This window comes from Meriones unguiculatus, chromosome 4, assembly GCF_030254825.1.
Source record: "Meriones unguiculatus strain TT.TT164.6M chromosome 4, Bangor_MerUng_6.1, whole genome shotgun sequence".
Classification (NCBI taxonomy): domain Eukaryota; kingdom Metazoa; phylum Chordata; class Mammalia; order Rodentia; family Muridae; genus Meriones; species Meriones unguiculatus.
The window spans coordinates 137,564,671-137,590,099 of record NC_083352.1 but is presented as its reverse complement, the minus strand read 5'-3'; the positions used below and the strand labels follow the sequence as shown (position 1 = coordinate 137,590,099).

At 42.1% G+C, this 25,429-nt stretch overlaps 1 protein-coding gene across 4 annotated transcripts; it reads left to right on the top strand.

Annotated features, from left to right (window-relative positions):
* Positions 1–48: 48 nt before the first annotated feature.
* On the top strand, positions 49–25,429 carry Ndufaf5 (NADH:ubiquinone oxidoreductase complex assembly factor 5). Of its 4 annotated transcripts, XM_021642557.2 has the most exons (11): positions 55–318; positions 2,191–2,231; positions 5,034–5,097; positions 7,367–7,414; positions 8,930–9,033; positions 12,237–12,276; positions 12,997–13,194; positions 16,898–16,958; positions 24,613–24,696; positions 25,016–25,098; positions 25,321–25,429. In XM_021642557.2, exons 1-11 carry the CDS (start codon positions 106–108, stop codon positions 25,405–25,407), a joined length of 1,023 nt encoding a protein of 340 aa, XP_021498232.1. In that variant the 5' UTR covers positions 55–105; the 3' UTR covers positions 25,408–25,429. The 4 variants fall into 4 exon arrangements, with proteins under 4 accessions (XP_060239164.1, XP_021498233.1, XP_021498232.1 ...); XM_060383181.1 differs by lacking the exons at positions 24,613–24,696; positions 25,016–25,098; positions 25,321–25,429 and adding an exon at positions 18,719–18,819 and having other exon boundaries at positions 49–318; XM_021642558.2 differs by lacking the exons at positions 24,613–24,696; positions 25,016–25,098; positions 25,321–25,429 and adding an exon at positions 18,295–18,413 and having other exon boundaries at positions 49–318.

The following is a 25,429-nucleotide window of genomic DNA, read 5'->3' as shown; positions in this document are numbered from 1 at the left end:
TTTACCTTCCGCCTGGGAACAATTTTGAATCGCTGTGAGCGCCGTAGTCCCCGCGGCGCACGCGCACCGTGGAAACCATGTCCTGCCGCGGCGCCGGTTCCGGAGATGCTGCGGCGGGTCGTTGCTTGGCGCCGATGCCCGCGGCTGGTGGGGCCCCCGCGGAGCGGCGGTCGCAGGGAGGCCGCTTCCGGCGCTCCCCCTTCGGGCGGCGCCTCGCCCAGAGCCCTAAACATCTTCGACAGAGGTTTGAAGAGGAAGCAGAAGAACTGGGCCGCCCGGCAGCCCGAGCCCGTGAAGTTTGACTACCTGAGAGAGGAGGTGAGACTGCGGGGCCGGGTGACCTTGAGAAGAAGCGTCTCCCTTCTGGGCCGCTAGGGTTGTCCTAGAAGGGCGGGAGGCTCGGTAGTGTGCCTGGCAGCCATTCCTTCGCCATCACTGCCTGAGTTCCAGAGCAAGATCCCTGCTTTTGCCGGACAGCGCTGAGCAGGCAGCGAGACCCACGTGCGCAAGTGTTGTGTTTGCAGCTAAAACATGGAGAAGGAAAAGTTAAATGGTATTGGTGACTGGGATTGTCAAGAATGGCTGCTGTGGCAGAGAGTGTGAGGAATTAGTCGAGCTGAGGTGGGAGATGGGACGAGGGAAGAAGAAAATGTAAGTGCAAAACTCCTGAGGCCGAAAGGACCTGTAGAAGTCTTCAGTATGTATCTTCTTTCTGTTCATAAAAAGCACCTGGTGTTAGTTCACAAATCTTGATGCACTAGCCCATTCCCAGCTTCCTTAGGCACCTGTGATGTCATCATTGGTCGCCACCCACAGTCTTCCTCTCTGTCTCTGCCCTCATGAGCACTCAGGCCCTAACTCTTCTGCGTCCCTTCCTCCGAGTAAACTCTTTCATATACTCTCTGTTTTGGTATTATTTTTAAATATTAACACCTGGATTACAACCCGACAGAAGCCTTGTGGACGTGTAGAACTAGAATATATTCAGTAAAGTATATGAGAATTATTTTAAAGTAAGCAAAAGGTGAAGTGGGCTGCTCAGGGGAAAGACTGACATACATAATCCCTTGTCCATCACCCCCTCAAAACAAAAACTGTATGACGAACTTTCAGGTAGCCGTGACGGCTCCGGGATGTTTGTAAGACGCTGGGTAGAATGTGTGGAGTAGTAGACTTTGCTGAGGACGCTTGCCCAGTGAAAGGTGCTACTTACCCGACAACTTCTTTTATATTGTTTTGGGGAGCTGCGCTCTATACTTTCCCAGACTTGGTGTTTACTAATTTACAAAGGTTACTTTAAAAAAAAAAAAGCTGTTAATGTAGACTGGGTGAGAATGGTTGCACATGTCTTTGATCCGGCAGAAGCTGGGGGATTAGAGGGTTGTATGAGTTCAAAGCCAGCCTGGGTTATCCTTTCTTGGACAACAAAACAAACAAACAAACAAAAAACCCCTAATTCATTTAGGAGTCACACGAAGTTTGCTGTAAGTTTCTATTTGATCATTTATGTACTGATTTATAATAATCTTTGGCTAAGTGGATACTTTTAATATGATTTGATAGTTCTTTAATATAATCTCATGCTAATGTCTGTGAACACTAATGTATCAATTGCATTTATCTCAGTTGGGGTTTCTGTTGTGATAAAACTGTGATCAAAAGCTACTGGAGGAAGAGGGTTTATTTATCTTAGACTCGCACATTTTGCTTTGTTACTTAGGGAGCCAGGGCAGGAACCCAGAGCCCGGAACTGGAACTAAAGCCCTAGAGGAATACGCTGTTTACTGGTTGGTCCTCTCGGCTTGCTCAGCCTGCTTTCTTACACGATCCAGGGCCACCTGCCCCGGGGATGGCACCATCCCTAATGAGCTGGTTCTTCCCACATCAGTCATTAATCAAGAAAATGCCCCACAGACTGGCCTACAGGCTAATCTTACGAAGACATTTTCTCAGTGATATGTCTGGGCTTGTGTCAAGGTGACAGCCAACACAATGTTTTTCCTTTCTTTCTTTCTTTCTTTCTTTCTTTCTTTCTTTCTTTCTTTCTTTTTCTTTCTTATCACATAGAATACAGAGGCCAAGTATGTGTACATAGGGCTGGGTTTTGTTTTGTTTGTTAGGGGAAAAAATGTTACTTCTCTGTTAAACATACTATGTGTATTTAACTCACTGACTCTTGAAATCTTTCAGGTTGGAAGTAGGATTGCAGACCGTGTGTTTGACATAGCCAGGTAGGAGACAGTAGTAAGATACAGTCTCTTTCTCTTTCTCCCTCACTCCCCTCTCCTTGTCTTTCTATCTCTTAGTGTCTCTGCCCGTGTCTCCCCCATCCATTCCCACCCCTTATGAAAACAGTCTTGCTGTAACATCTAGGCTTTGCTTTGAACTGGTCTTAGACAATCCTCCTTCCTCAGCCTGTTTGGTATATGAGACTCCAGACATGCTTCTTCGCTCCTGGTTAGCTGTTGAGCGGAGACCTGAAATTAAATGATGAGAGCTTTATATGTGGAATAGTTAAATATGGGAAATTTATTACTCGGATTGGTGATTTAGATTTTTAAGATATGGTCTCAAAGTAGCCCAGGTTGGCTTCCAACTCATGGCACTCCTCCTGCCTCAGTCTCCTCAATGCTGAGATTATAGGTATGTTCTACCACACTGGCTAGCCTTTTTTTTTTTTTTTTTTTTTTCTTTTTGGTCTGGGAAAGCAAATGACATTTTCTTCATTATTATCTTATTTTTTTTTTTTTAAGTATGAATGTAAAACTTGTAGCCTTCTTTAAGCCTGAGTGAGTTTAGTAATGGAGAGATTGCTCAAAATGTGGAACTAGAAAATCGACTCCATGGGAAATTTTAAGATTTATTAAACCTAAGTTTAGGTTTTACTGAAGTGAACAGTAGAACCTTTTGCCATTTGAGTGAAGGAGAAAGTCTACCTAGATTTGTTTCCCAGTTAGTATAGGTGACACCTTGCCCATTTTATCTTAAGCATTGTTAATAGTAATAAAGATTTTGTGACAATTTTATAGGGAATGAATTGAGAAAGAGCACTTTGATGAAGTAGGATAAGAATTTTGATGGATATATTGCTGTTTTGGGCATCATGAAAGCTTTCTTGATTAAAGCTTGCCGTCATGTAGTGACTACAGCCAAATAACGGCGTTTATTTAGAATTGCTGGCTGGTATTAGTAAATTACTCCTTTTTGTTGACTTGTTTAAGTGACATTTGTTGGATTGTACCAACATGAGGTGAATTTATCATATTTGTTGAAAGTGGGGAAGGTTTCATAAAATCAGACTCTTGAGCAATATTTTAGATATATCTTTATAAATTAAAAGGATTATTTTAATTTTGTAGGTAAAAAATACCTCCTAATTGCAAATAGGCCCCCTTATTTCATTTTTGTCATGAATTATTTTAAAGACAAAAGATAGGATACAAAAAAAAGATAGGATACTATTATTATTTGCCTAAATTATAGTTTATTTGTGATTTGATGAATGAAACAATAAATTTTGCTTTTCAGTTTGGAGTTTACAAGCTCAGTGCTGCAGTGCCGAGAATATTAAAGCCAAGTCTACAATGACTCATGTGAAAGGATAATTTAAACATTAAGTGTTTGGAATTAAATTATTCAGAGTATTGGTAAATGTCCTTGTGTTGATGTTCTCTGTGTTATTAGTGTACCTAATAGGCCTGGATCTGAGCCGCTTGTGCAGAGCATGCACAAGCCTACAGTTTCGCGTCCTTGTATCATGAGGAGAAGCAAGCAGACACAGTAGTTTGTGTTATCAGCTCTCTGCTCTAATAACTTGAAAGACTACATAGATGTTCATATAATTTGTGAGAGCTCAGGCCCACTCCTGTTAAAATCAGTCAACTCGTTTTCTTAAACATCTGTACTGTGCTAAACATGTAATAAAGCGATAATCTTTCTGTTTTCTAGAAAGAACTTTGTTGTTTTTTATTTTATGTGTATGTGTGTGCCTGAGTGCACGCGTGCGGGTACCCACGGAGGCTAGAGGAGAGCCTCAGAACCCCTGGAGCTAGAGGTGCGGGCAGCTGTGACTGCCAGCATGGGTGTGGGAACTGACTCCAGGTCTTCTGCAAAAGCAGCAGGTGCTCTCTGTCCCTGGTCCATCTCTCGTTTTATAGACGAGGGAGCAAGGCCGCATCACTTACAAGTAACATGTTAGTGTGAATTACAGGTCCAAAATTTGAACTCATATTTTTCTCATTCTAAAGCTTAAATACTTACTGTCCCTTCATAATCAAGTGTTTTTCTGCCTATGTATTGATATTTTATAATTTTTGTTATACAGTCTTACTAATTTTCGTTTGTATTCATGAACGTGTGTGTGTGTGTGTGTGTGTGTGTGTGTGTGTGTGTGTGTGTGCATGCATGTGTGCATATATACTTATGCTTGTGGAGGTCAGAGGTTGTCATTGGGTGTCTTCCTTGGTTGCTTTTCACTGTATTTTCTGAGACAGGATCTCCTACTGCCTGCAGCCTGCTGATTATGCAGGCAAGTCCTAGAGATCCTTCTGCCTCTGCCTCTCCTGCACCAGGATTTTTAAGAGGGCGTAGTTAGAGGGCCATGTTGTACCTTGGGCTTTCCTGCGATGTGGAGCTTGAACTGGGGCCATGTGCATGCTAGGCAGGCGCTACCACTGAGCTGTATCCCAGTTTTTTCCATGTTAGTGTACATTTAGCTTGTTTTTAGTCTTTGGGTGATTGAATTCAGATGTCTTCATTAGTATGTTCTTCAAATCCATATCTAAGCCTGTTTGGTTTTTTTGTTTTTTGTTTTTTGCTTGAATCCAGGGTCTCACATATGCTCGGTAGTTGCTGCACTGCTGAGCTATATCCCCACCCCAAGGCTGGCTCTTCATTGTTCAGTGTCAGGGCCTGTGCTTAGTTACTGGCCTGCATAGACTCTCTCTATATGTTATTACTTAAGTAAATCAGCGCTTGCTTATTTTATGGACTGTATTGCAAAGCTTGTCTTCTTTGTCTTCTTTTTTTTCCAGAGATTTTCCCCTTGTACTGGATGTGGGATGTGGAAGAGGCTACATAGCACAACATTTGAATAAGGTATTTTTTTATATACTAGCTTAAACAATTTTGAAAAATAAAATTGACTAATTGTGTGCATGTGCAAGCATTCGTGGAGCGAGTGTGTGTGTGTGTGTGTTTGTGTATACATGTATATTTGTATGCTGGTGCACATAGAGGTCAGTGTTATGCCCATATAGCAAAGACCCCAGAGAACACCAGGAGGCCCACCACGTGTGCAAGAACAAAGAGCCTTTATTTGGGGCTTCAGTTGGGGTTCCACCGTCTAATGCAGTGGAGTGGGGAGGAGCCCCGCGCAGCTGCAAAGCTGGGTTTTTCTTATGGTCTGAGCAAGGAACGGGATTTTTTAACTCGGTAGTCACATGGTTGGTTCCCATTTAGCAGAAGCAAGCTTGTCATAAACTGATGGGTTGGTGCTGACCTAGGGGATCTGGGGGACTTCATGGAGTGTCCGGGTCACACAGTGTGCCAACAGAAATGCCCAGGGAACAATAGCATTTTGTCTATCTAGCTAACCTTTGATTGGTGAAGTGCTTGGGGACTTTCAGTGTGGTTACTAGATCATTGTTCCTGATTTTCCGGGAGTTTCCAAGATGACAATTAACTCAGGTGAATAAAAGTTACTTTTACATATAATTAACAAGCTTTTTCCAGCTCATGATTGATCATTGTTATCTCTTACCCAGCTCTGTTCAATGGCACGTTGTTGATAACTTGAAACCAACTATAGCAGAAATAGTTAAACCATGGAAATTGTCAAGGGCTACAAAATAGTGCCCTGCCAATAGCATACCTCTCTTTAACCTTCAGTGTATGAGCTTTGTAGTTCAGAGATCCTTGCCCTGTCTTTACATCTTTTAGTTCCGATTTTCAAGTGAGAGACAGATAGGTAATCATATTGATTAGCCTAATTCTTTGCTCCATAGTAGTGTCCTGGAGCTGGTGTCTGAGAGCCAGCTCTGCACCTTCCTTACCAAGCCTGCATCAAGCAGCTTTGTGTTGGTAGCATGAAATCCATCACGTTGGAGAGGCTACACCAAGGAAATCAGCAAACAGCTCTTTGTCCTGCCCTCTTTGTCCTGCTTTCCCCTGCCTAACAAAGTATTGTTATTTCTCTGCTCTTGCTAAGCTGTGAGCAGGGAACAATGAGTGTGAATGAACTGGAAGATAGCCCTTTCTCTAACAGAAAAGGGAAGCCACAGCAGACTCACTGAGGAGGTTTCCTGAAGACCTCAGTAGTGTTGTGAATGAAGAGATAGACTGGTCAGGCTGACCCAAACAGGATTCCTGTTGCTAGGTGAGAGAAAGAGCCCAGAAGACATGCATTAAATGTTGGAGGAGGTAATGATGGCCAGAGCATGGTTCTGGGGAAATTTTAATGTGAAACAGACATTGTAGGCAGGGTTTTTGTTGTTGTTTTGTTTTTTTCAAGACAGGGTTTCTTGTGTAGCTTTGGCTTTCCTGGACTTGCTAGGAAACATCTCTTTAGACCCTAAAACATTTCCTTAGATCCTAAACAACTTAAGCTTGTATGTCTTTAATCTTAATAAGGAAAACTGTAAGATTATAACTATCGAGTCTTCCACTCTATCAGAGACCTTAGAAGGATAACTATTACCTGAGTGAACAGGGAGTTTGGAGCAAGCAGCTTCTAAAACTACTGAAATGACAGAGACGGCTGGCTGCCTGGATAGTCAACCACCCAAGATTCCTCTGTAATGTTGGGCCATCCAGTCATCTGACAGACTGAGTTGTCAAAGAGGTCTACATCCTCTTTCCCTTCTAACTTAGTCTTGGGGGGTTGGAGAGGTTTGGGGTGAAGAAGGGTGGTAGATGTAAGAACCCAAATAAAATAGATAAAAAATATGCCTGCAAGATGTCAGACCCTTTTACTCTAGGAAAGAAGAAAGGAGCATTGAAACAGGTAAAATGAAGCCCCTTAACTGTGTGTGTTTTCAAGTTTTTTGTCACAGGAGTATGGAGACTTTGAGCATCTTAAACCAAGAAAAGTTCAAGTATTGGAGTATTGTGGGATGTTGGTGTTCACATCTGTATTCCCTGTTTTGCTATGTATGTTGAACGTAATTAGCTGCATGTATTTAAATCTGTGCTGTTATGTATTCTAACGAAACTCGTGTATCATACCGGAATTGGTCAGAAAATATTACAAAACTGAAAAATTGCTGTATGCTTGCTTTCTTTGGAAATTTCAGTAATTGTTGGGCTTTGTTACTGCAGCTATAAATGTTTTTGCATTATTTGATATGCTGTAATTATCCCGTTGCAGGAGACAGTGGGAAAGATCTTCCAAACAGACATTGCAGAACATGCTTTGGTAGGTGTCTTTCTAATACTGTTTATTTCTAATCTCCTGATTTAATTTTTAGTTCTTTATTCTTTCACAATGTAATATAAGCGTAATTGTAAATATATGTACATGAAGAAGACTCAAGTAGTGCTGGGAATATAGTAAGAAAAGAGATTCCTTATCTGACTATCCAGAGACAGTTAGCTGTTGTGACATTTAGTCTCCTACCTTTATAAACACGTGACAGCCTCCATCGCCAGGTTCATGTGAACAGTAGTACATTAACATGTTTTTATGGAGTGTCATTCTGTTCTGTTTGAATACTTCTTATGCTTGTACGCCTCTTCTTAAATGAGCGCTTAGCCTTTCCGTATGTGAGCATTATACGGTTGATTTACCTGAGCAGCTTCTAGAGGTCTGCTGCACTTCTTCTTTCTCGGTGGCCACCCACGCTGCTAACGTCACAAAAAGCAGCCAAGGGTGCTTGATTTATTTATTTTTGCCTGGGAGTAAATTCTTGGTAGAATTGATTAATGTTTCATGTTCAGAATGCATCTCCAGATTGTCCCTGGAAAGATGAGTGAAGCTTTTACATTAAAGTGCTTTTTTCTTTTCTTTTTTTCTTTTTTTTGGCAACCCTGGCCCAGCCTTTGTTTTTGTTAATCCAATAAGCGACATCCAATAATGCCTTTTTAATTTTTTTTTTCTTTGATAGCTAGTTCAGTGAAATAGCTGTGGATAGATAACTGGATTATTGGATTTTATCAGTGTCTTTCTGCGTGTGTGAGTGAGTGTTTTCTGTGTGTATGAGTGTTTTTGCCTGGTTGTGTGTGTGTGCACCCCGTGCAGGTCTGGAGCCTATGGAAACCAGAAGAGGGGCATCGATCCCTAGACACTGGAGTTGCAGATGCTATTGGGCCCTTCCAGCAGCTCTGCAAAGAGCAGCTCCCGACTACTGAGATGCTTCTCCAGACGCTCATTGCTATTTCCCAACTTTGAATTTTTAAAGTAATATATGACATGCCTATCCTGTCACCTTCATTGATTTGAACTTTTGCGTGTATTTTTTCTAGGTCATTGTTAAAAGTTTACATTTTAGAGACATTAACCCTTCAAAAATTATAATAAATATTTTCCCACTTTGCATTTACCTTGTTTATTGCTATTTAGAAATTTTAAAATTAGTTTTTCATTTATAGTTTTTAACTTTTTAGTCATGTTATATAAATTTTAAAAAATCTTAAGAATGTGAAAGTGTTCACCCATATTTACATCCAGTACTCTGTGGCTTCATTTGTTGCATTATAATGTTTAGTTGCCTGACATTTGTTTTAGTGTGAGTGGATATATATTTTTTATATATTTTTGAAGCAGCTAAGTGTAAGTTAACAAAGATTCTTGAGTGCTTTTTGTGTGTCACATTTTGCGTTTTGTTTTTTGATAAAAATTGCTAAGTAAATATGACATTAGCAATGTTTAATGATGATTGTGCTAGTAATTGAAACATTATTTAAATATGTTGAACTTTTATTTTATCATTAGAGAAATTCCTTGGAAACAGATATTCCTATTGTGAATGTATTAGCTGATGAAGAATTCCTTCCCTTCCAAGAAAACACGTTTGACCTGGTGGTTAGCAGCTTAAGGTCGGTAACCTATTTGTACTTTTAAAAAGTATGTTACAGCGGCTGGAGAGATTCCCTGGTTGGTAAGGGCTTGCTGCAGAAGCGTGAAGACATAAGCTTGATTCACAAAGCCCACATCAAAGGCAGGCCTGCCGCACATGCTTGTAATTCCAGCTCTAGAGAGGCAGTGACAGGTAGATTCCTAGGGCTCCCCGGTCAGCAACAAGCTCAAGTTTACTTCAAACCAGTAAGAGAAGAGACCCTACTTAAAAACAGCGTGGTCAGAACCTGAGAAACAGTGCACGAGGCTAACCTCCGGTCTTCACAGCACGCGCACAGGCAGCACGCACTAGTGCGCACGCCTGTGTGAGTAGAGGTTTTCAGCACGTCTAACTTAGGCACACAGCAGTGGGTTGTGGGGTGAGTGACACCTTCCCACTCTGCCCTGGAAGGACACCGAGGTCTCGGCTGTTAAAGACAAGCACTCTGTCACTGAGCTATGTTCTTCAGTGTGATAGTGTAAATTCTTTTTAGTTACAAACTGGTTATCTTCATTTATAAACTGTAAGGTTCTTCTGTTTAACGATTATAAATTCAGAACACCCTACTGGAAATAAGATGTAGTGTCCTGTCTTTTTATTTCCAAGTTTCTACAGTTTGCTAAAGCTCTTACATGAAAGAATAAACAGGATCAGCAGAAAACACAAGATCTAAGAGGTTTATTATGCATAAGTTTAGAAAGCTTTGTTGTTTTGTTTTCCACCACTTTAAGAGATGTTGGATGTCCTATCTGCCTATTAGAACAGACAGAGTCCAAACACTGACAGCACCGATTCTGGCCAGGTGTAGAGCAGCAGGCACTCTTACTCATTGCTGGTGGGAATGCAAAATGGTACAGGCAGACTTAAAACCATGCGAAAACATGCACATGAATAATAAATTACCCTTTCAAACAATATTTTAGACTTTTTTTTTTAATGTATGTGAGTATTTTGCTTGTGTGTATGTTATTTGCATGGCTGATGGCCGAGGAGGCCAGAATTTGATGTAGGATCCCTAGAACTGGAGTTACAGGTGGTAGTGAGCCACCATTTGGATGCTGAACACTGAACTCAGTTTTCGGCAAGAACAGCAAGTGCGCATAACCACTGCAGCTGTGTTCACAATTGATAAAACTTAAAGCAACTAAGATATTGTCTGAGGGTTACTGTAGCTGTGATGAAAAACTATGGCCAAAGCAACTTGGTGGGGGGGGGGTTGTTCCTTCACTCAGAAGCTGTGAGGGTAGAATTTGCCGTAACAATGGCCACTCTCAGCTGCTCCATCGTAGTATCAAATTCTCCAGTCCAATTACCTAAAATATAGCTAGACAATTGTTTAGACAGATTTGCAGCATAGGGAAAATTCTCATGTTGTATGCTAGTGACTCAAAGTCCAGCATACTTTCATTGACAGCCAAGTTGAGCGATTTGCCATAGGGTATCAATTTGCTCCTGCACGAGGTCAATCCTCTGATTGAACACCATCAAACCTCCTTTTAGTTGAGCATTAATTCCTTTTTGTACATCTAAGGCATGAGCTACATTAGCTAAAAGGTTATTCAGGGTCTGAGCAGTCTGCACAGTATGACTCCTGGCTAATGCCGTGGTGGTAGCTCCAACTGCCACCAATGAGATGGCAGTAACAATGGCAGCTGTAATTCCAAGATCCCTTTTCTGTCTGAAGAAAGTCATAGCGTGAGGGCATCAACGGGCACAGGCACCCAGCGAGGCATGCGAGTAACCAGCTAGTAAATTTACTAGCTACGACGGAGCAGCTGAGAGTGGCCATTGTTACGGCAAATTCTACCAGAGTGGACGCAGGACTAGCCACAGGATTATCATCATGGATTGCTGCAGCCATGAATCATCTGAGGGAATGGGCGGGCATGGGAGCGTTAGCAGGCCTTCTGGTGTTGGTCACCTTGGTTTGCCTGTGGTATATATGCAAGATTAGAGTCTCACAACAGCGTAATGCAGCCATGACCATTCAGGCCTTTACAGCCATTGAAGCAGGACAGTCTCCCCAAGCATGGTTGGCTACCATAAAAAGCCAAAATGTTTCGCTCAGGATGCGAGGCTAAGCACTGCACTCAGGGTCAGCCGCTTTGGAACCAGAGAAGAGCATGTCTGATTGCATGCGGGTTGATGCCCCAGGTCCCGCCTCTGAGAAAAAGGTATCGGACAGGTCTGATGCTCTTTTGGTGGATGACACCTAAATGAACATCAGTACAAAGTCCCAATTTATTTCTAATATCAGAGATCAGACCTCTACTCTTGCCTGATGCGTCCAAAACAAAAAGGGGGAACTGTAGAGAGCTGCGTAATGCCGCACCTTAAAGATGGAGCTGGTTTCTGCCTTCCACCTTCCCGATGGTGAGTGCTCTCTGTCACAAACAGCTCCACATTTGGCTAAGGCTGAGGATCTGGCTTGTTTCCATGTATGTGGACCTATCTGCATTGCCCACGTGGCATGCTGAGGTTGGCTACTCAGAGGCTATTTAAAGTGGGCTGGCTTTACCCAGGGTCAGATGATTGTTCAAGGTTCCTGAATAAACTGCATTGAAAAAAAAAAAAAAAAAAAGAAGCTGTGAGGGCAGGAAGTCAAGCAGGATCCAGAGTCAGGAGTGGATGGGCAAGTCATGGAGGGGTGCCCCTCAGCCCCGCTCAGCCTGCTTTCTTACAGAACTGAAGGATGGCACCACCCACTGTGGCCTGGGGCCTCCCGCATCGATCACTAATTTAAAAATGCCCTACAAGCTTGCCTACAGCTCAATCTTACAAAGCCATTTTCTTAATTGCTTTCCTCCTCTCTGATGATTTTAGCTTGTGTCAAGTTGACATAAAACTATCCAGCACAGATGTCTTTCTGTACTAAATGGGTGAATTGTGGTACATCTTGACAATGGAATTGCATACACAGAAAAGAAATGAGCCATCAAAACATGAAAAGAATACAGGAAACTTAAGACACATTAGCAAATAAAAGATTATTAAAAAAATAATGTTTGCTGGTTCCAGCTCTGTCATTCTAAAAAAGGCAAAAGTATGGAAACAAAAAGATCAGAGATGTGGAAGTATAGAAAGCAGTATAATTTCAGACTTCAAAGTTTCATACTTTTTTGTGGTTTGTCATAGTGATAATTATACTAAGCAAGGTTGAGCAAATATGCGTTTCTATTTCAGTTTGCACTGGGTGAATGACCTTCCGAGAGCACTTGAGCAGGTGAGAAACTGTGTCGCTTCTGTTCTGTGATAGTTTATTACCTCAGATCAGCGAATCTTTCTCTTTTCATTGTTCATAGCTGATAGAGAATGGAGTGAAACTGAGTATTTATAGCATTGGTATTCTTTGACATTACATTGAATGACAGTCCTTGAGAACTTTAATAGTGATCACAGAGATGCTTCTGATATGTTTTTGAAAGATTTCATTACTGGGTAAACAAATTGACATCACAAAGCACACTCTCTGTCACTTCCTTCTCTATTGCTTGTGAGCCTGTCCTGGGGAGGAACTTGCGTGTGTTTGTGTCTGCCCTCTGTGTTCCTCTCATCAAGCCTGAGGTAAGTTCTTGTAGGTTGGTCTTTGTCACTGAATGGTAGGGAGATGATGCAGCTAAGGAGTGGGGATGGAGCTCCTGGAGCAGCTGGAAGGAAGCAGGTGGGACTGTGTGAGAACTGGCCTGAGCAGGCTGAAACTCGTGAGCTGCCGCTTACACTGCATTTCTTTAGCCAAAAGAACTCACAATTCCCCAGATTCCGGGAATAGGAATAAACTCAAGTGCTGGACGTCATGCAGCAGTGATTGTAGGATGTCTTGTCTTACACTGTTTACTTTCTGGTTAATTTGGCAAAGTAAGATTGGTAGTCTTGACTTGGAAACATTTACTCTTTCGATGTTTCTGTTTGTAAAACTTGAATAGTTTTGTTATATTTATTGCAGATTCATTATGTCTTAAAACCAGATGGGGTGTTTGTTGGCGCAATGTTTGGAGGTGACACGCTCTATGAACTCCGGTGTTCATTACAGTTAGCAGAAACAGAAAGGGAGGGAGGATTTTCCCCACATGTCTCTCCTTTCACTGCTGTCAGTGACCTAGGACATTTGCTTGGAAGAGCTGGCTTCAATACGCTGACTGTGGTGAGTATCAGGAGAATCAAGGAACCCACAAGGAACCTACTAATTGCATTGTTTAAAAAAAATTTACAGGTATGAAACGGCATATGTTGATGGTATTCTGGAATATTTGGTGTGATTTTCCTCTCTTTTTTTCCCCTTCTTTTTCTCGGGGGAGGGGCCTTATTATCTTTAGTGTGCATTAACACAACCTGACTGACAGGTCAGGAATATAAACTTTTTAGATTCCAGGATAAGTCACTCCAAGAAAATGTTCCAAAGTTTATGAAGAGACGTCTCTTTGAATTCTGTTATTTATGAGGGAGGAAGTTGTGCCATGGTCTGTGTGTAGCGGTCTGAGGACAGCATTGAGGAGTCAGTTCTCTCCTTCTGTGTGGGCTTCAGGGACTGAACTCAGTGCCTTTACCTGCTGAGCCATCTTGCCAGCCCATTTGAGGAAGACTTTTTAAAAATCCTGTACCATCAGAATCTCCAAATCCAAGATAGGCGTAATTTGGGATAAACCACTACAGATGTGAAAAGAGGTGTACCTATATAATGGCATCTGTGGTACTGACCCTCTCAGTTCAGGCAGACACAAATGACAACATTCTCTACGTCTAGGCTTAGTCAAGGTAGAACATGTTGTATTTCAGTCGGGATAGAGAGGATCTGTAAGCAGTAAGTGTAGAAAACATAGATTTTGAGTAGACTGATGTGGTACAGCACTGGTTACAAGTCACTTTTTTGGGAATGTGTTTTCAGGTCTGGGCCTCACCTACCTTAGGCTGCTAGGGAAGTGACTGTGGGCTTTCATCTGTTCCTCTGCCTTCCCCTGCAGTGTGCTTTGATTATGGCATACACACCTGGCTTCAATGATGGTTTGAACCCTTACCTTGTCTCTATTACTTAAGGGAATTTAGGAGAGGTGATTAAGTTCTCGGCATCTCTTAAAAATATATATAATGCGTTTTACCTCGGGTGACCCTTAATATTAAATGGCCATAGTATGGGGTGGCTTAACTGTTGTTGGAAATACCTGCTTTTTCTCTTTCCCTGTCCTGCTCCTTTTCCAAGGATAAATTTCTAGAAGAATCCTCTCTCTTCTTCCTCTCTGCAACCACAATTCCGATACAGGACTTATTACCCTCCTCAGATGAGTTGAATAAACTTACTTTGATTTCGAAACACTTCAGATATAAAACATACCTGAACATAATTAGAAGTGACTGGAATTCCTTGATAAAGAAAGCAGATAATTGCCTTCCATCATAGTGTCTATGTTGTATTCACTAATGTGAATATGTCCTGGTTTCATTTAATGTGTACTCTCTGAACATTTATGTTCCAGGTTTTTTTGTTTTGTTTTGTTGTTTTGCTACTAGAAACAGTGCTACAATAAATATCTTTCTGTTCTATGTCATTTATTCAGTCTTGCAAGAAACATTTATTGATGAGTTCTGTGCTGTGGCACTGTTCTAGGTACTGTGGGTAGAGCAGTCAGCAGAGCAAATTCCTGTATAGTGTTCTTCAGTTCTATAGTCCTCACCAAATTTAGAGTCCAGTGACACTGGAACCCGTGTACAGGACTGTTTGTTTTTGTTGTTGCTTTGTAGAGAAAAGTGTCCGTGATTTTCATCAGATCTTGAGATCCATGTGACTGACAAGAAACCACTAGTTTAAAGCTTTAATTTTAATATTCCTTTATGTACAGTATGATAACCATTGTAAGTCCACTCATTTCCAGAATTACCTGCCACATTATTGTTATAAGCCTGTAATTGGGGTGAAAAGAGTTATGGGAATGTGCACCCTCCAAAGTTTGTAGATGGGGTCTGGGAGGGGGTGACATGGAGAGGGGTGATGTGTTCTCATGGTGATAGTGAAGAGTGACTTGAGGTTCATATAGCTTAGTTATAACTGCAGAGTTGACCACTGGGAGAAAGTTGTTATTTTAGCTTCACTTACCAAAGGAGAGTTGGATCATATGAAGCATGCATGGTTTTCTGCAGCTGTAAAGTAGGCTGTGTGGTTTAGATGTCTGTGATACGTCGGGTCCTTAAAGCCCAAATTTGGCAGTGTGTGGCGGTATACGCCTTTACTCCAGAACTAAGAAGACATGGACAAGTGCATCTCTATGGATTTTAGCTCAGTCAGGGCTACGTATGATGACACCCCTACCCCCCTCACCGTGTGTGTGTGTGTATGTGTGTGTGTGTGTGTGAGTGTGAGGGGGGTGTCTCTAGTTTGTGATTCTGGCTGTTCTGGAGCTCACTGTGTAGACCAGTCCTTGAACTCAGAGATCCACCTGCCTTTCTCTTGAGTTCTGGCATTAGTAGCGAGCTACTCTGCCCTTCATTATTTTCTTTTCGTTTCGAGGGAGGGTCTCCTTCACTGTAAGCTGGGCTGAACTCTTGCTGTAGTTCAAATATACCTTGAAATTGTAAACTTGCCATTGCTCACAGATTTATGGATTCTAAACCTGAACTACTGTGTCTGAGTAAGGATCACTTTAATAGTTTGTTAATGTAAAACAGTGTAAAGATTAAATGGCCATCATCACCATTTTAATATCCATTACTCACTGAAACAGTTTTATTAAGAAGACACACAGACTGGAAATACAGCTTCGTGGTAGAAGAACCCTTGCTTAGCCTGTGTGAGGCTCTTGAGTTCAGTTCCCAGTCCTGTAACAAATATGACCTCTTTCTCTGTTTCTGTCTGTCTCTCTCTCTCTCTCTCACATACTCACACACACAAACCTGACCAATGCATACTTAAAATAACAGAAAGGAATAATAAAATGGATATATAGGGATATATATGGGTATGAAGTAGAAAGAAGTCTCCTTCTGACACCTGATACTTCAGCCCTCTATCCAGGTAGGAACTTGAAGCAACAAAGTCATGCAGAGTGAGAATAAGTGCATGCATGCTTATTACTCAGCTCGCTTTTCCCCCTCTTCTACAATCCAAGACCCGACTCCCAGGGAGTAGTGCTGTCTAGTGGTCCAGGTCTTCCCACAAGACAGCCCCCACAGGCACACCTGATGCAGACAGCCCCTCATTGAGACTCTTCCCAGGTAGTTCTCCATGCTGTCAGGGTGACAGTTGGAAACATAGTGTCTTTTCTTTCCAGGTTAGTATCTGCTGTGTTCTATATCTGAGTTCAGTGTGTTAAGTGGATATTCAGAGTTGGGAGATGGAACAGTAGCTTGCTCTGCCCACTCCCTGCCTTACTTGGTCTTGTAATACCAAGAATGGTACACTCCTTTGGAGCAATATTTTACAAAACCGAGAAGAGGCCTTAATCTCAGCAGAGGTAGGCAGATCATTGAGTTTGAGGCCAGCTTGATCTACATAGTGAATTCAAGAGTAGTCTAAGGCTACATAGTAAGACCCTGTCTCAAATAAATAAATGGATAGATGGACAGATGGACAGACACAGCATAAAATTTTATGCTGTGATGGCTAATTTTATTTTACTACGTTTTGGTACGTAGTAACTGTTGTTAGACTTCTAGAAACTAACATTTGTGAAGAATATAAAAAACAAGACAGTTCTTCGGGTGAGCACATGCCTATGACTAGTAAGACTCTTGACAGAGGAAATTTCCTCCCTATCCATGACAGAGTGTTCTGGAAAATAGTTATAACTCCCTTCCAAACTTGATTTTTACTTGTTTGCGATTGTCATATGACGATTACCTTTTTCTTTTAAAAATAGGATACTGATGAAATTCAAGTTAACTATCCTGGAATGTTTGAATTGATGGAAGATTTAAAAGGTAAGGCATTTTAAATAATGTGTAGGCTCCACTTTAGAGGCATTTGACAGTGTACTCTATTCCAGGGATGGTAGAGCAGCTGATGTCTTAGAGCTGATGGTGTAAAATGGAGGAGGCGGACACCTGGCAGATCCCACAAAGAGGAGTTAAATCAGAATTGTGTTTAGTGCTGTGGGATTGAAGCTTGCAGCACTGTGGCTGCTTCTGGAGTAACATAGGAGGAATTCATCGAAGGGCACGTTTGTGGTGAAACATTTCAGTGCCTTCCGGTAGCAGCAGTTGATGTCAGACCTAATGCACGAACTCGTGTTTACACATACACACTCACACATACTTTTAACAAATTACAAACCTTAGATAGCTTGAGTTTTAGGATTGAGGGTTTAGTTGAGAATAGATGTTGGTCTGGGGATTAAAGAAGCCTGGTTTGAGAACATGGCATTTGAGCCATGCTCGAAAGAAATTAAGATGAGCTAACCAGATGAAAAGGTGAGGGAGCATGTCTCAGGCAAAGAGAATAGCACATGCAAAGCCTTTTGCAAAAAAACATGACCAGAACTGGAAGAAGGCAGTTTGGCAGAGGACGGTGAGGTAGAGTTGAATGATGGGATTGGTGGCAAGTGAGAGTCAGATTCTGCACAAAACCTAAAGTCTCTGGATTACTTACTTTTGTCTTTATGACCAAACTATCCAACAGAAGCAACTTAAGGGAGACATTTCTGTTGGCTTGGGGTTTAAGGCGTGTAGCCTGTCACACCATGGAAGGCACTGTGGCAGGGAAAGGCAGTTGGAGATAGCACAGCAGGGAGCCAGAGGTGACGTATGGCACCCCAGTTACTCAGTTACACCTTACCTCTTCAGTCTTCTGAAATGGCTCCACTAGATGGAGACGGAGATTTCAAACATGGGGGCTTTTTGGTGGTGGTGGTGGGTTTTCATGTTTAAATCGTAACAGACCCTCTTAACATTGTTCTTCCTTCCCTATTTCATCTCCATTACCAAAAATATATTGATAATTTTACCTCCCAAATTCATAAGATGAATCTGGGATGGGTTTGGTTTTTGTGAGATTGTGTTCTTAGAGTGGCCCAGGCTGGCCTTGGACTCAGGCTAGATTGCCTTAGCTTGTGTTACAGGCATGAGCTACCCAAATTAATGTGTTGTAATACATTTTTTCCAATATATATGTTTGCTGTCTCCTGCTCAAAATTTGGGAAGGCCTTTATCACTAGTTCAGATCCAGAGCTTTAACTTGTCTTCGTGAGTGGCATCATGTAGGTGTACCAGGTTTGTCACTGAGACCTTCAAAAGTCTCTACAATTGCTCTTGTTTTCAGGGTTCATTCTTAGCATCCCTGGGACTTGCCACACCTGCAGAGTCATCCTGGTGTCAGTAGAGAGCTCCTGATTTGTCTCTGCTCATGGTCATCCCCGCTTGAGGTCAAAATCTGCATCAGACAAAGGTCTTCAAGGATGCGCTATTTCTTTCTTCCTTTTGTATCCCCAACCTGTTACAGTGGCCTTTGTGAAATAAGCATTTGCTGAGCACAGGCTTAGAGATTTTGATCACCTGTATGTGTTTGCTGATGAGCCTCTTACTCCCTTGTAGTAATTTGAGTGTCCCACATCACTGCAGTAGAGATGACTAGGGAACGCAGAGGCAGATATATTGATGGAAGGGAGAATAGTCCCAGTAGCCCTAGGTGTTTTTGTTTGCTAGCAGGAAGTTCCCAGCTCAAGGGTCTGTTTTTCTTGTTACAGAGGAAGTATCACTATGTAGAAGTGTGAAGTATGAGAATTGTGTAGAAACACTGAAATACTCGCTGGAGAAGAAGGTGAATAACTAGGGAAAAGTTAAGAGTTTGAAGGGTTCATTAAAGTCAGTCAGACCTTGCAAAGGTAGTTGGCAGCAAACAGAGGAAGTTGGGTCAGTTTGGCTTGGGATTTTGTTATTTATATGACAGAAATACCAAAGTGAAAGATGACTCCACAAATATAATTGAAATAGTGACCTGGAAGAAACAGGAAGTAGTGATCTTGGAAGTTGGGTGAAAGCTGCTGTAGGTGAGCATTCTCAGAACAGTCAAAAAACAGTTCTGATTAATCACGCTGAAAGTGGGGGGTTACGCAGTCTGAACCAGGTGCTTGGTGACCCATTTCAAAGTACAGCAGTTAAGGTGATAACTTCCTTGGGCCTGTCTCACATGCAGAGGCAGAGGTGGAGTAATGGGACTCAAGGATATGAGGTAGAGAGAAGGGAACATCGAAAGCCCTTCTTCCAGAAATGGTGGCAGGACCAGAGGTGCCCAGGAAACCTGAGCCAGGAACCAAACCTTGCCAAAGGGCACTGACTAGGCTGGTGTCTGCCAGCAAGCAGGAGCAGCAGGTAATGGCTAAGTGGAGCAAGCCTCTGCAGGGTGAGGGTGTCCAGCAGGCAGAGGAATAGTGGCCAGGAAGACACCGGGGAGCAGAGGGATGCAGATCCTGCCTCTCGACTGTGAAAATATGACTTATACAAGAATGAATACCTGCCATTGAGACTTCCAACACACACACACACACACACACACACCCTCTAATAGCATAGACACTTTTGATTGCTGGAGGAGTTAAAGTTGGGGTCTGTGAAACAGAATTATGCTTAGCTAGGGAAGCCTTTATCTGGCTCTCAGACTTATGTTTTGAAATAATGAAATTTATAAAAGTACTTACCTGTTCTTTTATTCATAGATACATGGTTTACAAACATTGTTATACTTGCTTTTTTTAGTACCTCTCTTAATAACTGCCTTTTTTTTTTTTTTTTTTTTTTTTTTTTTTTAAGTGAGAAGAAATACTGGGGCTAAAGAGAAGGCTTGAATCTGAGTGGCAGAATTAGGTGTCAAACTTTTGTCTCCTGGCCTGGCTTCTTAACTGGCCTTGTTGCTTGTTGTTGTCTGGTCCTGATTTGGGTCTGGCCCGTTTGCTTCTCTTATTTGCCTGTTTCTCACAAGGCACAGTTCACATGCTTAGCACTCTTCATAGTGTGGCCTTACACTGTCGTGTTAGCACAGGGAAATATACAGAGCCCAGAACTTTTCACTGTGCTCCCTTTTCATCATGAAAAATAGGATTGGTAGGTTATAGGTGTATGCGCAAGATGATGAAGATAAACCACAGCAACCATTTTTTTTTTTAACACTTCCTCAAGTACTGAACACACTGATAGAATCATGGATTCCTTTTATCCAAAACCTTGAGACATGGTGATGAACTCATTATTTCTCATTTAGGCTCCAGTGATAAATCTTCGAATACAGTGTTTATTTTGTACTCGTCTATAATAAATGCTGTACTCGTGATTCATTTCAAGAATGAAAATAGAAAGAAACAGGCAATTAGACCTATCAGGTGGAAAGGCCCACTCATCTAAAAATACAGTAATTACTCTGTGCAGTTCTCTGAGGCTTTTATTTTTTCTTTCCATGTGTGGGTGCTTCCCTCATCCCTAGAACAACGCTTGCTCGTCTTGTGTGTGTGTAAAGTGTTTGTTTTCTAGGGATCATAAAACCCCTTAGCCTTGCACATGTAAGACAAGCGTTCTATCACTGAGCTACATCTCTGACCACTGATTTTTCAAAACAGGGTCTGACTGTGTACCTCAGGTTAGCCTTGTTCTTGCTTTGGTTGCAGGCTGAACCTCAGTGAGGTCTTCTTTCCCCCCCTCCTGAGTGCTGGGCTTGCAGGTATATACCAGTGAATCTGGCTCTGGTTTTCTTACCTTGATTTACAGGTAAGCCCAAGTGGCACACCTCCTCCAGCAAAGCCATACCTCCTAGTCCTTCCTAAGAGTTCTACAGGGCACAGGGCATTCAGATATGGCTCTGGGGTGATTTTCTTCAAACTGCCACACGTGGTCTTCAGGCAGGTCACTGCTTAGGTTTTTAACCATCTTCTAGCCCAAGTTTTAGAACCTTTGTTCTAAAGCTGCCAGAAGGGTGCTTCAGGCCGCTTCCCAAGAGTAGGTAATGCCTGTCCCCTGGAGTTGTAAATAGGTCTTAGAGTTAGAGGAATAGTTCCTAATGCTTACCCTCTGGACGGATCTCTTATCTGTACTGTGAGGCCTATTACAGAAATCAAGTCTTTAATGTCTTTTATCTGTAGGTGGATTAAGAAGAATTACATAAAGATAATTTATAAAATTTCTATTCCATAAACTAGACAAAAACGTTAACTGCTGGACTTTATTCACTTACTATTTATAGAGTATCTACTGTGGTAGCTAGTGGTACCATTAGCTAGTGGTAGATACAGTGTCTGATCTCAAGTTGCTAATATTCTAGATGAAAGAACTCCAAAGATAGACAGACAAACCTCAGCTGTAAAGTGAGAGAGACACAGGGGATTTGGCCTTAAATCTGCTTAGGATGTCAGGGGTCTTCTACAGAAAAGCCTGAACCTAAGCTAAAGGGAGTTGCCGAGGAGGATGAAGGGTAGGGAATGTTTTGAGTCGCGGCACGGAGAACGGTGTGTCTGAGATCGTGGGGCGTGAAGATGTAAGAGGTTATGTAGATCCTACTCCGTGTTGAGGAACTATGCAGTAATGCTGCTTCAGTGTGTAGAAAGCAGCTGAGGGGGAATGGTAGAGATCGGAAGCGTCGAGGTTTTCTCAGTGGAGCTGTATGGTTTGTCTGGGGAGCATTTTCCAGAGATGACGAGGTTTGAGTGCATACATGCCCATTGTTTGCATTCTTGTAAGGCATGGTTTACAGAAAGGTAAGACAGTAACCAGCATGCTCAGTCTGTCATGCTGTAGAGGAAACTGAGGCACAGAGGTGAGGGACTTGTCCAAGTTGTAGGTAGTGGAGGCAAGGAGCTTAAGTTGTATGCTAAAGTCTCCACTGTTTGTCCAGTGGGAAAGTCTGAGAGTGAAGGAGGAGGACCTTGGGTGCTTGTGGGTGCTGCTGTGCCAACCTGAAGGTTGGCACCTCCCTATGGGCTTTTTTCTCTATCTCTGTTGTGTTTGTTTGTAGAGTGGTTGAGGTGTAGCTGATTTTAGCTGCCATCATTATAAATTCACAGAAAAAAAGTCCAGAATATTGACCTAATTTTACAAACAAGTTTTGTATCAGCTGATGAATACATGAGGAATTCTCAACATTCTCACAGTGGTTTTAAGGTAAGTTCAGTTTTTTATAGCAATACTCAGCATTGTTTCAGTAACCCATATTAAAGTTTGTTTTAATAAGCAGTTGAAATTAACCTTAAAAACACTGTGAGAAAGCCGGGCAATTGTGGCTCATGCCTTTAATCCTAGCTCTCGGGAGGCAAAGACAGGTGGGTGGATCTCTGTGAGTTCAAGGCCAGCCTGGTTTACAGAGCAGTTCCGAGACAGCCAAGGCTACAGATAAACACTTTATTGTAAAACAAAAACAAAACAAAACAAAAAAACGATGGTGAGAAATCTCTTCTCAGCCTTTTGGCCAAGATTAAATGTGAAAACACTGAGAATGTTAAAGTTACCAGCTAGCTGCTCTTTCTGTTATCCCAAGCTCAGGTGGAGTCTGCTATGGCAGACATCTTTACTTGATGGTTATCAGTAAAGCTTCCCCAGCAGTGCAGAACAAGGCAGTCCACTTTCAAGACGAAAAACTGGGGTTAATAAAGGTCGAACCATGCATACCCTGAGTTACACAGCTGTGGTCTGGGTCAGTCCTCAGCACTTCACAGGAAAGGGGAGCCCGGTACGGCAGTGTGTGTTCCTGAGGAAGAGTGGGCTACTGTGGCCGCAGAGTTCCTGTTGGTGGTGCGGCAGTTCTGGAATTCTCAGTGACCGAGCTGGGTCAGACCCACAGTGATGACACATGCCTCACACTCTTACTTCAAATATGCGAGTAACGATGGAAGACATTTTAGACCATCTGGCGCATTGTCAATGTGCTGCGTGTGTATTTACTCCACGAGCCTTGTAAGGACAGGGCAGGGAAAGCTGGGCAGAAAGTGAAGTGCTGTGTTGATCAATGCTACACACTGTTGCAGTGTGAACCCTGCTCTACTTCTGGTCACTGCGTGATTGATAGTCACTGTTTGGAGGATCATTTTTAAAGGTTTTTTTAGGATTTGTTTTAATTTTTTATTTTGTGCCAGTTTGTCTGAGTGTATGCTGCACATGTGTGGATACACATAGCGGCCAGAAGAGGGCGGGGGAGCCTCAACTGGAGAGCCTCTGGGGTGGGTGCTGGGAATTGAACCCAGGGCCTCTGGAAGAGCAGTGTGAGTGAGCTCTTAGCACTGAGCCATCTCACTGGCCTCAATATTTTTGTTTGCTTTGGTATTGTTTGTTTGGTTGGAGGTTTTTGGTTTGTTGGTTTGTTGGTTTGTTCATGTACTTGAAAAGGGGTCTCACACTGCTGAGGATGACCCTGAAATCACAATCCTTCTGCCTCCACTCCAAAGTGCTGGGATTGCACAAGTGCATCACCACACCCAGCCACATTTATGTATTTATTTATTTATTTACTTGCATTGGTGTTTTGTCTGCATGTACATCTCAGTGAGGGTGTCAGATCCCTTCGTACAGGGTTTACAGACAGTTGTGAACTGACATGTGGGTGCTGAGAATTGAACCTAGGTCCTCTGGAAGAAGAGCCAGTGCTGTTAACCACTGAACGATCTCTCCAGCTCCTCACATTTTTTTTAACTTACTAGAGTATAGCTATTAATAATTTTTATGAATTGGGACCGTCAAACTCACAAAATACACTGTTTATTAGTAGAATGAATCTCATTACTTCCTGAAGCAGTGCCCTAGAAGCCAGAAGAGGGTGTCAGAGCCACGGAGCTGGAGTTCCAGGGTGCTGGGCACTGCCTGGTGTGTTTTGGGACCCAAACTCAGGTCCTTAGAAAAGCAGCAAATGTACTTAACTGAGGCATCTCTCCAGCCTCGTGTTGACTGCTTTTAATAAAACCAATGGAACAAATTTAAAAATTTTACCTAAATAAATTTTAAAATGATTACTATTTTTTTAAAGATTTATTTATTTAACATGTTTACATGTACGTATGTTCACTACCATGTATGTGCCTGCTGTGTGCAGAGGTCAGAAGAAGGTATCAGATTCACTGGAACTGGATTTACGGATGGCTGTGAGCCACCATGTGGGTGCTGGGAACTGAACCCTGGGCCTCTGGAAGAGCAACCAACCAGTGCACTTAACTGCTGAGCCATCTCTCCAGCCCCTGATTACTATTTTTAAACTATTGAAGAAGATGACTATTTCTTGATTAGTGAAAGTAAGTAGGAGACACTTGCTCATGTAGTAAATTTTAATATTTAGAATAATTACAACATTTTAAAAATTCTTTTAGTTTGTCGAATGATCTTGAACATGGCCTTTCAAATAGGTTAAAATGTATATGTAAGGAGACATATAACATTAATTTGATATTACATTAATTTGGTTTTGTTTTTACAGTACTGGGAATTGAACCCAGGCCTAGGGGTGTGGGGGTGTGTGTGAGAGAGAGAGAGAAAGAGAGAGAGAGAGGGAGAGAAAGGGAGAGAGAGAGGTATGTTGTGTGTGCATACGAGTGTTGGATAAGATGTACCATGTCTTGATACTGAGCTGCCTGAGGGGTTTGCAGTATTTTCTCAAACTACCTGTGTCTATTTTTAGGTATGGGTGAGAGCAACTGTTCTTGGAACAGAAAAGCCCTGCTGCACCGAGACACGATGCTGGCAGCTGCAGCTGTTTACAGAGGTGAGTCGCCTACTCTTCCTCCTTGCAGTCACAGAGGCCTTTGTGCTGTGGTATTCGTTCTGCAGTGCTGTTTCCTTCTTATAAGGTACAGACTTGATGCGTTTTGGTTTTGTATATGTGTGTGTGTTTTTCCTCTCAAAACACAGATCCTATAGCTCTGTATCTGTTTCCAAAAAGCTTGTTTCTATAATGTCAGGCAATCCCCGTCCTGCAGCCATCCTAGTGCCCGTTTCTCTTTGAGGTGGGTTTTAATTTTGAGCAGATTAATACTTTTCCTCAGCTTATTGTTTGCAGAGTTTAGCCACGTGTGTCTTTTTAGAAATGTACGGAAATGAGGACGGCTCCATACCTGCCACGTACCAGATCTACAACATGATCGGATGGAAATACCATGACTCTCAGGTAATGGTACTAAGGTATCACTTACTTCAGAGGGTTGTGTTGCTGATGCTGTTTGTTTTCTATTGCTGATTGACTTTTTGATCAACTTTTCATGTTGATTGTATATTTTATTATACAGAATATATATGTATAATATATAATATTATATATCGTATAATATATATATGATTGGCGTTACCTTGGGCTAGCCTCATCTATAATATCTTTCATTTTTGTTTTCAGGCAAGGCCAGCTGAAAGAGGTTCTGCAACTGTGTCTTTTGGAGAGCTAGCAAAACTAAATGATGTCATATCGCAGGGGAAAAAGTAATAAATATTTTATTCAATTGTAA

Bases quoted from the DNA above. Each gene is read 5' to 3' on its own strand.
- Ndufaf5 (XM_021642557.2), top strand. From the start codon at position 106: ATGCTGCGGCGGGTCGTTGCTTGGCGCCGATGCCCGCGGCTGGTGGGG. The intron at 7,415-8,929 runs GTAGGTGTCTTT...TTTTATCATTAG, and splicing joins ACATTGCAGAACATGCTTTG to AGAAATTCCTTGGAAACAGA. The intron at 16,959-24,612 runs GTAAGGCATTTT...GTCTATTTTTAG, and splicing joins ATTGATGGAAGATTTAAAAG to GTATGGGTGAGAGCAACTGT.